At 40.0% G+C, this 12,011-nt stretch overlaps 2 protein-coding genes across 2 annotated transcripts; both read left to right on the top strand.

Moving 5' to 3' along the window:
* The first annotated feature begins 469 nt into the window (after positions 1-469).
* Positions 470-7,625, top strand: ssx2ipa (synovial sarcoma, X breakpoint 2 interacting protein a). The gene is made up of 14 exons (XM_085378957.1): positions 470-646; positions 1,469-1,601; positions 1,850-2,013; positions 2,186-2,395; positions 2,921-3,031; positions 3,130-3,265; positions 3,348-3,423; positions 3,513-3,693; positions 4,765-4,915; positions 5,051-5,187; positions 5,523-5,696; positions 5,795-5,912; positions 7,141-7,291; positions 7,450-7,625. The coding sequence occupies exons 2-14, from the start codon at positions 1,568-1,570 to the stop codon at positions 7,592-7,594; spliced, it is 1,788 nt and encodes a 595-aa protein (XP_085235083.1). The 5' UTR covers positions 470-646; positions 1,469-1,567; the 3' UTR covers positions 7,595-7,625.
* A 476-nt stretch (positions 7,626-8,101) lies between these two features.
* gng5 (guanine nucleotide binding protein (G protein), gamma 5) lies at positions 8,102-9,951 on the top strand. The gene is made up of 3 exons (XM_085377113.1): positions 8,102-8,248; positions 9,401-9,543; positions 9,888-9,951. The coding sequence occupies exons 1-2, from the start codon at positions 8,168-8,170 to the stop codon at positions 9,524-9,526; spliced, it is 207 nt and encodes a 68-aa protein (XP_085233239.1). The 5' UTR covers positions 8,102-8,167; the 3' UTR covers positions 9,527-9,543; positions 9,888-9,951.
* The last annotated feature ends 2,060 nt before the right edge of the window (positions 9,952-12,011 follow it).

Consider the following 12,011-nt stretch of genomic DNA (forward strand, 5'->3'; position numbering starts at 1 on the left):
ACACTATTTGCAGGATTATCCAATTTATCAGTTGTACAGTTTCAGCTCGCCCAGAATGCAACAGTTAGAGTCCTGACCTGAAGTGAATTACCTCTATCACTCGCATTTTACTTTTTTGTAAGGTTCTACTGTCTTGTTTTCATTGTCTTGAGGCATTATCTTCTATTTCAAGCACAATGAGTCTATGTGTAATGACAATTAATTTGGCAGCCGTCAAAACAGGCTTTATGTGTAGTAATACTTCCTGCAGCCACAGGGGGCGCTGCAGTGACATTTATGACACCTGACTGTGGCACCTGACGGCATTTCTCATTTGCATAATGTACACCCAATGCACGGCCCTCATACTGGTTGCCTAACAACGGTGCCACCAATAACAATGCAGTTTGATTGGACGACAGCGGAGGAATAGACTTCAAAAAAAAAAAAATACAAACGCCGCAGCAGCCAGAGTCTGCCCATTAACCTGTGGAGGTATTTTCTGGGCTGTGTCGGGAGTTTTGATACTTATTGCCGCTGTTGACAGGATGTTGACTGGAGTCTACACTGGAGTTGGAGGTGTTTTCAGGGAAGGAGTGTATTAACCGTGCCAGCAGCAGCACGGAGCTAAACTGTTGGATTTAGTTGACCCGTTTCACGCCCTTGAGTGAGTATCTTTGTAGTGTTGTCATGTTAGCATGGCTATTAATTATCCTATTGGCTAACTAACATCACGGGGGAGACACGGCATGTGTGAACGTTATTTATGCTTAGCAGCGTTAAGCTTCTAAGGTATTTCTCTATAGCCATGTAGAGGTCTAGCAAACGACACAGCAAAGTAAGCAAGCATGTTTGCTGGACTACGTACGTTTAAGCAGCTCCTGACGTTAAGCATTGAGTGCGTCACGTCGTAGCACGTCTGACTTTATCGCCTCCTCAGTGTATGTATTTCTAGATAAAAGCTGTGTAAGCTCTCTGCTTCATTAGATAAACTGGGAAGAGTTGGCTTGTGAGGCAGCAGGCATTTCCCATGATTGGTGGTTGCGTCCAACCGTTTTTACACGCCCCAGCTTTTCAGTGCACCGTTTTTTCTTTTTATTCATCAACACAATGAAACTGTACCTGAATGCAAGTCACGGCATTAAGGCTGTGGGAGTGGCCCCTTTAGTTTAGTGTGTGGTTCAGCCTGTTTCACCGAGCATGTCAGTGATTAAAGTTAAAAAACAAACGCGTAGAACAAATGAGTCTGCCAGATTTACTCTCTGTAATGGATTCTCTTATTTTTATCTCTGTAATCCTTTGGTTTGAGGCTCAGATCATCTTACAGCCCAGCAGTTTGGATGCCAGTAACCAATAGGAGCACCCTCCTAAAACCCATTCGAATCCCCCTCCAAACCGGCACACATCTGACAGTTAATCCTGTGAGGATGAAGCTTCGGCTCAGATTATCTGTTGCTGGTCTGTCTCATGACTTGATGCTCTGTTGCAGCGCTCTGTTCCAGTGCTGTCCTCTGATCCACAACCCCCGGCTGCTTAATCCATCTCCCTGGTGACAACTTATGACCTCGTGTCCTGATGTGTTGGTGATATGGGAGAGTGGTGGACAACTGAGGCATCAATGGGTAACTTTTGTGTGTGTGTGTGTGTGTGTGTGCTAAAACGATGCATTTGATAGAGCACTTCAAGAATAGCAAGTCCCATTAGCTTTTTTTTTTTTTTTTTGGAGGGGGACTCTTTAGAGGTGACCCACATTTTTGTTCTCATTTCTCATCTGCAACCTAATTCAAGCCTCTCTTTAGAGGAAGAGAGCAGTAGATGTAATGTTTCCACAGTTTCAATATTTTTCCCTTTCTTTGTTCTGTGTTTACAGAAAACTATGAGATATCCAGCATATCACATGTTACGATGTCACCCTCGAGACAGAACAACTTTGTGTCATCGTACTCGTTTCCCTTGGCAAAAAGCTTCTACAGTGTAATAAGTGCCTTTTGCACAGAGGATAACATTCTTCAGTGCATTTCATACATCAATCAGGTATGGAAGGCCCTAGGATTATTATTATTATTATTATTATTATTATTATGATTGTTATTATTGATTGTTATTATTACTACTTGAAGTGTTTGGTTTATATGCAAACGTTTTATTGTCTCCAAAAAGATAACCCCTAGACAAGGACATACTTTTAATTTCCATCCCCCCACAGGAGCTCGCCTCACTGGGCCTCTCCTCTACGTATATTGAGGCCACCTCACCAGAGGGGACTGGCCTGAATGCAGTACTGGCTCTGAATGCCATGTATGAGCTGCTACAGATTCACAGGCGAACTATGAGCACTGTAGAAGGGCTTGAGAAAGAGCAGCTAAAGAAATCCAGCACCATGGAGCTTATGCAGACGAGCAATACCAGACTCAAGGCATGTATAACCGCTGATCTTTCTTTTAATGTACTTCCAAGAGAGAAAGTGTCTCTTTCGTTTCTCTGTGGAGCCAACATTTTATTTCTTCGGGCTATAATCTGCGTACAGATGTCTTGGAGTAAAGGTGGAGTAATGCAGTGTCACATTTTTCACCTCTTAGAGATATGAAAACACGGTAGTGTGTAAACACTGTGAATATCCCCACTGAACATTGTCAGTCAAGCAAAGACGGACCTTTTAGAGCTGTGTGCTGGGAGGTCTTGACGTGCTTTCTGTCACTTTGATGGTATCTGGTTGTGATGCATAGTCCCTCTGTTTTGTTTTTTTTGTTTGTTTTGTTTTGTTTTTTTCTAAACATGCTGCTAGAAAAAATAAAGGTCATTTGATTCACATAGAATTTCATTTGATTATTATTTATTTGTAGTGTATTTTTTTTAGTTTATTAGATTATTTAATTTGATTTATAGAAAATCTTCAGACGGCACATAACAGTTACGTCATGTATCATGTGTTTCCTTCCAGGATCAGTTGGAACTGTCAATAAGGGAGAAATCTGGTCTGCATGAAATGGAGAGGCAGCTGCAACTGAAAATTAAGACTTTGCAGAGCTGCTTAAAAACAGAAAAGGATGAGGTAAAGCTTCTTCTTACACTGTGGTTTTGTTACTAATACTAGTTATTTCAGGATGCAAAAACCTGACAGCTTGTAAATAATCAATTATTTCTGGACAGGTCCAGAAGCTCCAAAGTATCATTGCTAGCCGTGCCTCTCAGTACAGTCATGATGCCAAAAGAAAAGAGAGAGAAGCTGCAAAGCTCAGAGAGCGCCTCAGCCAGCTGCTGGTTGACAGAAAGGATAAGAAACTAGGTAAATGTGCTTAACTTAAACAAACAATGATTTGCATAATTTTGTGTCAGTTCTGTTGGATTTTCTGTTTTTCCTCAAATAGCTATCGATGTACTGAATTCCTTGGGACGGTCAGATGGGAAAAGGGGTCACTGGAAGACTGCAAAAGCGACAGCCAGGTATTTTGAAAGTGAAATTCATTTAACCATGTAAACTGAAAAATGTGTAGTATTATTTGCATAAACTGATATGTCATTGATTTCTGCAGCCACGAGGGTGAGATGTACAAGTCTTTGCTCAGTGACTACGAGGCAAGTCAGAAGTCTTTGATGCTGGAGAACGCTGAGCTTAAGAAAGTCCTCCAGCAGATGAAGAAGGAGATGATTCATATCCTGAGTCCACGCAGTTCTTCTGGCCGAGGAGCCACTGCTGATGACAGCCTGGAGCAGGTATTTGAGAGACACACACACACACACACACACACACACCTCTGGTAGATGGGTTTGAAAAGATTGATGGTTCTCTTATGGACAGGAAACCATCCAGATGGTGAATCATGAAGCTGTTCAGGGCTTTGTTGTAAATTACTTTAGATCATTAGAGGTGGGAATCAATATGATATTATCACAATATTATTGTGAATTTTTATTTTATTTTTTTAACGCTATACTGTATGTTGCTATCAGTCTGCAGTCGGATAGGGTCAAGTTGGTAATCACATGCAATAAGTTCCTGATGAGACAGAAACTAACTGTGATTGTCAAAAATATCACTTCTAATCCTGTCTATAGAAAGTCCCATTTAACTATTACATTTCCATTGGCAGCTGGTTGAGTCAAATTCTCTCGAGTTGTGCTCACTGACAAAGCCTCATTCAAATTGATGGAAACAAGGTAGCAGTTAGTCTGCATTTAGAAATTAGACGGCATTTATTTGAAGGTTTTCAAATAAATGCCGTCTCTCCTAGAGTGATTTCAGTCAATCAAGTCAGACTGCAACTGTTTGTAGAAAGGTTACCTCGTATAAGTTGAGATGAGCCCCCTTATTCATAGCATTTTCATTTATTTAAAATGTCGATATTTGGTGTCACTGTATCGATACAATATCACCATAGAAAATATGTTCCTACATACGTACACACATGTGGTAGTGACGAGAATCCCTGAGAGTATCTGGGCAACAACAAGGAATGAGACGCCATCTTGTGGTGTTACTTGGTGTTGAAGTAGAATATTTAACAAAGCAGACCAATACGTTGTCTTACGCAACCTTGACAAATGGACTCAGCCAATACACCAATAGATCATACCTGTAAGCGAAAGTGGTACAATGCTTTAGTCTTGTTACCATATTAAATTGTTGCTTTTGTTTGTTTTTTGCATAGAGATACTTTCAAAATACAAAGAGCACTAAAACTGGTCCATAAATGTTTACCAGAGTATTAGAAATGACATGTCTGAAGTTCAGATCTCCTGATTTCCTCCTTTTAAGCCCACTATATTGTTTTGGCTGATTTGCAGCATCATGATTCAGATGGGGAGGAGAAAACGGGAGACACCAGCAGAGAAACTCTGGATCAGTCCTGTGAACATGCCAGGGAGCAGCTAACAAACAGCATCCGTCAGCAGTGGAGGAAGCTGAGGAACCATGTGGAGAAATTAGACAGCCAAGGTAGATTCGGCGTAGACACAATGGCACAACTTTAAACATTTTTCATCTGCAAAACCTTTCTTATGTAGCTGAATGTGTCATGCCTGGAAAGAAACCAAAATTATCAGCTTATCCATTTGGTTTTTGTTTGTCAAGTCTCTCAAGTGCAGAATCAGCTGGAGTCAAATAAAGAGATGATACCTCTGGAAACCCACGAGGATGAGATGGAGAGGATGAGGTGTGAAGTCCAGCAGTGCAAAGAGTTCATTCATGCACAACAGCAGCTACTTCAGGTCAGCATCTGATGAGAGGCAGTCAGTGTGTTTACAAAGGGGGGGGGGGACATGTGTGTGTGCACGGGTTCTTACTATCTTGGTGGGGACCAAAATCCAGGTCCCCACAGGGTTGGAGGCATTTTTCACACTTAAAATATGGTTTTACTGTCAAGGTTACAATTGGGTTATGGTTAGGTTTAGGCTAAGGGTTAGGGTAAGCGGCTAGGGAAAGCATTATGTCAATGGGATGTCCCCACGAGGATGTTTCTGGCCTGTTAGTCAGTATCAAAAATGATTTAGGAACATTAAGAAATAATGTGCTATCAAAGGAATAACCACTCCTGCTTTTGCAGCAACAACTCAACACCTCGTTTGACGATGAGACTGCCGCTCTCCTTAATGACTGCTACACACTGGAGGAGAAGGAGCGTCTCAAAGAGGAATGGAGGCTCTTTGAAGAACAAAAGAGAAACTTCGAGAGGGAGAGAAAGAACTTCACCGAGGCTGCTATTCGTCTGGGCCGAGAGGTACTGAAGGCTTCTGATTTGGTCCCGTAGTTAAATTGAGCACACATTGTGATGGTGGTGCATTTATTTCTTTGGAATCGTTTTTTTTATTTCGACAGAAAAAGGCCTTCGAAGAGGATCGCGCTTCATGGCTCAAGAATCAGTTTTTGAATTTGACTCCCTTTACAGACCGAAGGAGATGCTCCTCATCAGATGGTCACAGTGCCTTATCAGTTAGTAAGTTGGTGCAATTTAAATTAAGGTGCTTTCTGGAGTGGGTGGTTGAATGACATAGCCTCTCAGTGGTTAAATGTTTTACTTACTAAAATTGGGCACAATATCAACCCCATTTCTGAAAAAGTTGGGATGCTGTGTAAATGCAAAGAATTTATTTTATTTATTTATTTTTAATTCCAGATTTTTATTCAGGGTAGAAACAACGACACAGAACGCATCAAATGTTTTAAAATGGACAATTGTAAGAAAAATATTCACTCATTTTGAAATTCGATGCCATTAACAGTTTACCACTGAGCAGCATCCCCTCTTCTTTCTATCAATCGTCCATAAAATCTTACAAGAGAACAGTTTTCCGCTTTGCCACAGTCCATTTAAAAGCGTTTTAATCCATAGAAGATGTCAGCATTTCTCGATCGTGTGCAGATATGGTCTCTTCTTTACATGATGGAGCTTCCACCTGTATTTGTGGGAGGCACAGCAAACCATGAGAGATTTCTGGAAGTTTTCCTGAGCCCGTGTCGTTACTTCCATGACAGAATCGTATCTGATTTTCATGCAGTGCTGCCTGAGAACCCAAAGATCAGACATCCAGTGTTTTCAGCCTTGTCCCTAGCACACAGAGATTTCCCCAGATTCCTCCAATCCTTTCAATCTCATTTACTGTAGATGATGACATATTCATGGTCTTTGCAATGTTATTTTAAGGAACACTATTCTGAATTTTGTGAACCCATTTCCATCTTTCCTTTCTAGAAACTCAGCCTCTCTAAGATGCACTTTTTCTTTTCTTTTTTTTAAATGCACTCCATCATATTTCTGTTACTAACTAACCGATTTACTTGCGAAATGTTCCTCCTGCTGTTCTTTAGTACCACCTACTGTTCCAATCTGTTGTGGCCTCTGTCTGAGCTATGAAATGTGTCACTCCCATCAAATTTAAAATGAACCAATATTTCCCCCCCTCAGTTTAAACACTGGATCTGTTTCCTATGTTCTATTGTGAATACAATTTATGAGCTATCCAAATCATTGCACAGCTCCACAATATCACATCGCCAAGTCAGTCTTGTTTATTCAGTACCATCTGCTTGGGGACATCAGTGTGAAAGCTACAAAAACTTGGTGTAAGAGAAAGACTAACAAATAATCATTTTCTAATACTGCATATGAACACCTAATGCATTACCAGAAAACTGTTGTCCTTAAAACACGGTCTGTATTGCAGGAAGTGAGCCAGAGATCAGGTCTTCAGTGAAAGCTCAGCTGGCCAAATCATCTACCTACACGACGTTCTCCACTCCCAGATCTTCACAAAGTGCTGCTGTGCCATCAACTCCTGAACTTTACCGGACACTCCGCTTAATACCAGAAAGCAGGTATTAGTGAGTTACTAGATAACTGTTTTCAGGGACTGCATTTCATTCATGCAGTGAAATGCTCTGCACGATATTAAATGTGAATGTCTTAACAACAGATGCATGAATCAGTGAGGATAAGAGACTCTTACTTATTGTATATATTTTTCTCTTTTTAGTTCCTCCAGACATTCAAATCGAGGACTCTGGCAAGAGTGTAGCACCATTGAAGATGGAGATAATCGGGTCAAGGCAAAAAACGGAGGTCGATGCAGTGACTTGAGTATTTTCTCTATGGGTGAAGATGAGAACAGCCTCAATTAAAGAACTTTTAAGTGCCTTTTTTGTTTTTATCTCTGCAACAAAGTTTAGTTTCAATCTGTGGCTGAAATCCATCAGCTCTGAGCAATCATTTTTCAATGGATGTGCACAGACAATTCACCAAAGCTTGATCACACAAGAAAGCACTTTAAGTCTGCCATAGCTCATTTCTTTACTGACAATTCAGATTTTAAGCTGTTTCAAGGAAGGGTACCAAGCAATGATAAGAGTGTGTTGTAGCCAGAAATTCTTTTCTACCTGTTGATTGTACTGAAATTACCTTTTATGTTTACATAATCTATAAGTATAAATTATGACTTGAAGTATGTATTGCATTAACATTAGATCGATTAGATCTGCTCTCAAGAAGTAATAACAATAAAGATGTTTTTTAATATAATGAAATAAGTTTCCCTTTCATTTGTCGCCCCCTGGTGGATTGAATCGGGAGTTGCAATTAAGTGTGAACAACCGGAATCCGGGTATCGTCATCTTTGCTTTTGTCTCAGCAGCAACCAGCGTAGACGTGTTTCCCTCCGCCCAGCGTTTTATTTCAATCACAGAAAAGGCATAAAAATGTCGGGTTCATCCAACCTGGTGACCATGAAAAAGGTGGTACAGCAGCTTCGTTTTGAGGCGAGCATAAACAGAGTTAAGGTAAGTAAAAGTGACTTTTTTTCCCCCTGACAATTAATGGAAAAATCTGCGAACAGCGCTAGCTGTTGCTGGATGCTAGCACCGTGATGCTAATTTGGCCGAGAGTATCTGTGAAGCAGGGCGTTGTTTGTACCGAGGGGGAAGTGTTGAAGTTTCGCGCTGCTTGTAATCATAAAACAACGCCCGAGCAACATAAGATGACGACAAGATAGCTGTAGTTGGTTACGAATTTAACGAAGCGATTTAAGATCAAATGTTAAAACTCTAGCTTCGCAATACCCCCCAAAGTGTAGCTAATGTTTTTACTTGACAAAATAATTATTCAAAGTAAGGTACTAGATGGTAAATTTCTTAAACTTACAGACCAGGGAAACGCCATGTATGAGACGGATGTATTATTTTGTTTTAATTTTTGTAAACTAAGTGTAGTGGGCATTCCTTTTTGAATTCACATTTTATGTTACTAATTATGTTATAAGATTTGAATAGGTAACTTGACATAAGCACATGATTGATGAATAATGAGAATGATCGTTTTTATTAGCTACTTCTGCAAATTCAAACACTGAACGTTTTTTCCAAATACTGTCTATAACGACATTCAAACAACCTAAAAGACTGGATTCAGTCATGGTTGGAGAAGATGTGCCTTGTTTACAGTTCCATGTAAATGAAGAGCGTCTATTTTAAAAGAATTCTTGCATTTCCAGTTGTACCGCAAGCAAAATTGGATACCAAGGCTTCATCTCTGATATTGGTCGGGCTTAAAAAGTGCATTCTACAGTTTCCTTCAGTTGTGCAGTGGAGTATTATTAGCCCTGTTCAGGTCTGCATCTTCAGGGGTGGCTGGTAGAGCAGGTCATCTGCCAATCGGAAGATTGGTGGTTCAGCCCCTAGGTCCTCCAGTCTGTATGGCAAACATTCTTGGGCAAGATGCTAACCCCGATGTTTGATAAACCTTCCAATAATGGCTGAATGAGCCATGTTATATAAAGCACTTTTACTGCTCAGGTAGAGTAGAAAAGCACTATAGAAGATCCAGTCCATTTTCCATTCTTCCCAGCTACAAAAAGCATCATACAGGTGACTGAGCAGTCATTCAAAAATATTGGGATGCACCTGCTCTAAGTGACTTTTTCTTGTCTTCACCAGGTTTCTCAGGCAGCTGCAGATCTACAACAGTTTTGCATACAGAATGCTCTCCAAGACCCCTTGCTCACCGGTGTGTCATCCAGCACCAACCCTTTCAGGCCACAGAAGGTCTGCTCCTTCTTGTGAAACCTCTGTGTCCATTGGTAAGCCAGCCACACTTTTGAATATGCACATACATGTTCTGTTGCTGCGCTACACATGCCGTCTTTACTGTGTATTCAGATTTCTTTCTTGAATTGAAAAACCTCTCAGACTTGACAGTAACATTGACAGTATTTTCTAATAAATTGATCTAACGCTTGTGTGACCTGCAGGTGGATACTAAAAGAGTTGCTTTTTTTAATACTATGAAACTTTGTTTCAGTTTATACAAATACTGTTGCATTGTAAATCAGTAAAAATAGTCTGAATAAAATCTTCTCATCCTGAGCTGTTTAACCATTTAAAATGATCATCTTTTCTTTTTTCCCTTCCTCTTGTTCTGTAGGCCTTCATTTTGATGCTACAGGGAAAAATTGACCTCAGCACTGCTCCTTATGCCAAGCCATTATACTGCCACGGGAAATCTCAAAAGTAGAACTCGATGGATTTAAAACAGGAAGAAGACTGGCTATTTTTAGATAAGGTAGAAGACAGGAGACGGTAGTATTTTCCACGGCACAGTGTGATTTTTGACTCAATTATTGTGCCTTTTCTATTCTATTTTAGTCATCACTGTTCTCAACTTTTTTGTATTTAATGAATAAAATATTCTTTACTACTCAAGTTATTGCCATTATCTTTTTCTTGTTTAAAACAAAATCAGAATTCAGCAAATTGATATAGTTCCATATTATTGTCAAATTCAGCTAATATGAGGGAAATTACTTTCATGTAGCCTTGGAGGCAACAGTTATGGAAACAGCTTGTGTATGAATCATTAAATGGACCAAAGGAAGAGTTTGGGTCAAATTATGCTGCATTATACATGAAATTGGTGATGGGTGAAGTACTTCGATCTGTTTCTTGAGCCAAAATTAAAATGGGCACAGTGTAAAATTTATAGCAACTCTATATTTTCATGCTGTTTTTTATTTTTATTTTATTCTTTTTTTGCAGTGTCCCAGGTCATGATCGGGACTCCAAACTGTGATATTTAAATGTGCATACACAGAGTTTATAGTGCATTAAATTTGACAGGATTTGTTTCCTGTATTCAACTTACTGTACCATACCACCTTTATAAATAAAGCACTTTAAAATAAACCAGGGTCCACAAAGTGGTGTACATATACAAATAGCATAAGCAGAAAATAAATGAAAACATGAATAGAGAATTAGGGAAAAAAAACAGTCAACTTCTTAAAAAGTGCTAAAGGCTTCAGCAAATAAATGTTTTCTGGGTTTTAAACTCAGAAAGAGAAGAGGTCTGCTTAACCTGCAAGGCCAGATCATTCCACAACTTTGGAGCCGCTATAGCAAACGCACGGTCACCTCTAAATTTACGCCTAGTTTCGGCACCTTAAGGAGCTGCTGATTGGAGGACCTAAGGGAGCAGGCAGGCTGTAGTAGCTCAGTAGTTCAGGGACTCTGAAATTAGACCCAAGGGGTAGCAGATATAGGGAGAAAAGAAGGCCTCAACCTGAACCCTGTAGGACTCCACATTGAAGAGAAGCAACAGAGGATACAAACTCACCAAGTTTCACAGAGAAAGTTTCCTCTGCCAAATAAGATCTGAACCACTGCAGTGCAGTACCGCTAACACCCACCAACCGCTCTAAATGAGAAATAGAAATTTTATGATCCACTGTATCAAAGGCAGCAGTTATATCTAAAAGCACAATAATAACACAGTTACCTGAGTCAACTTAGAGTAATATAGTCAACTACATTTATGATACAGGATGTGGAAGAACTTGACAGGAAATGTATATTATAGGAATTTTATGGTATGACATACTGCAAAAAGTCTGCTGCCATATCTTGGGATCTGGAAATGGGAAAGGAGACCAGCACTTTATTGAAATGTATGTAAGCACACATGGAAATCCAGTCTGAACAGTATTGAAACATACGTGGAAATATAATCTATAAGCAAAAACGGTTTGTCCACGTCTAAAGGGTTTGAAAGTCAATATTTGGTGTGATGACTCTTCAAAACCTGAACTCTGAGACAAGCTTTCCAGTAATTTCTTTAAGGAGTCTTCAGGAATAGTTCTCCTGGCTTCTTGAATGACAATCAAAGCTGTTTGGATGTTTGCTGCGTTCTGTTCTGTCAAGTTGTTCCCACACTGATTCAATATTGTTGAGACCTGGGCTCTGGGGAGGTCAATCCACGACTGAAGGTGGCCCACTGTATTTTTCTATCCAACTATGCTTTGACTGTATTGGCAGATCCCTGTCATGATAAAAAATTTAGTTGTTACCCATCGGATGGTTTCCATATAGTACTAACATGGTGGAACAAAATCTAACAGTGGCAATGATGGCTGCGCTTCTATTGAGACCATTTCTTCTGTGAACAGTAGGTGGAAAAACTATGGAAGAGGATTAGGGCCACTGGGGAAAAAAAGGACATGTCTCCCCCTCCCAAATTCTGAGATTAAATTCTGGCTTTTTTCTCAGAATTCCA

This window comes from Diplotaxodon limnothrissa, linkage group LG18 (genome assembly GCF_057381915.1).
Source record: "Diplotaxodon limnothrissa isolate DT_005_m linkage group LG18, D_limnothrissa_male_GT1.1, whole genome shotgun sequence".
In the NCBI taxonomy this organism is placed as follows: domain Eukaryota; kingdom Metazoa; phylum Chordata; class Actinopteri; order Cichliformes; family Cichlidae; genus Diplotaxodon; species Diplotaxodon limnothrissa.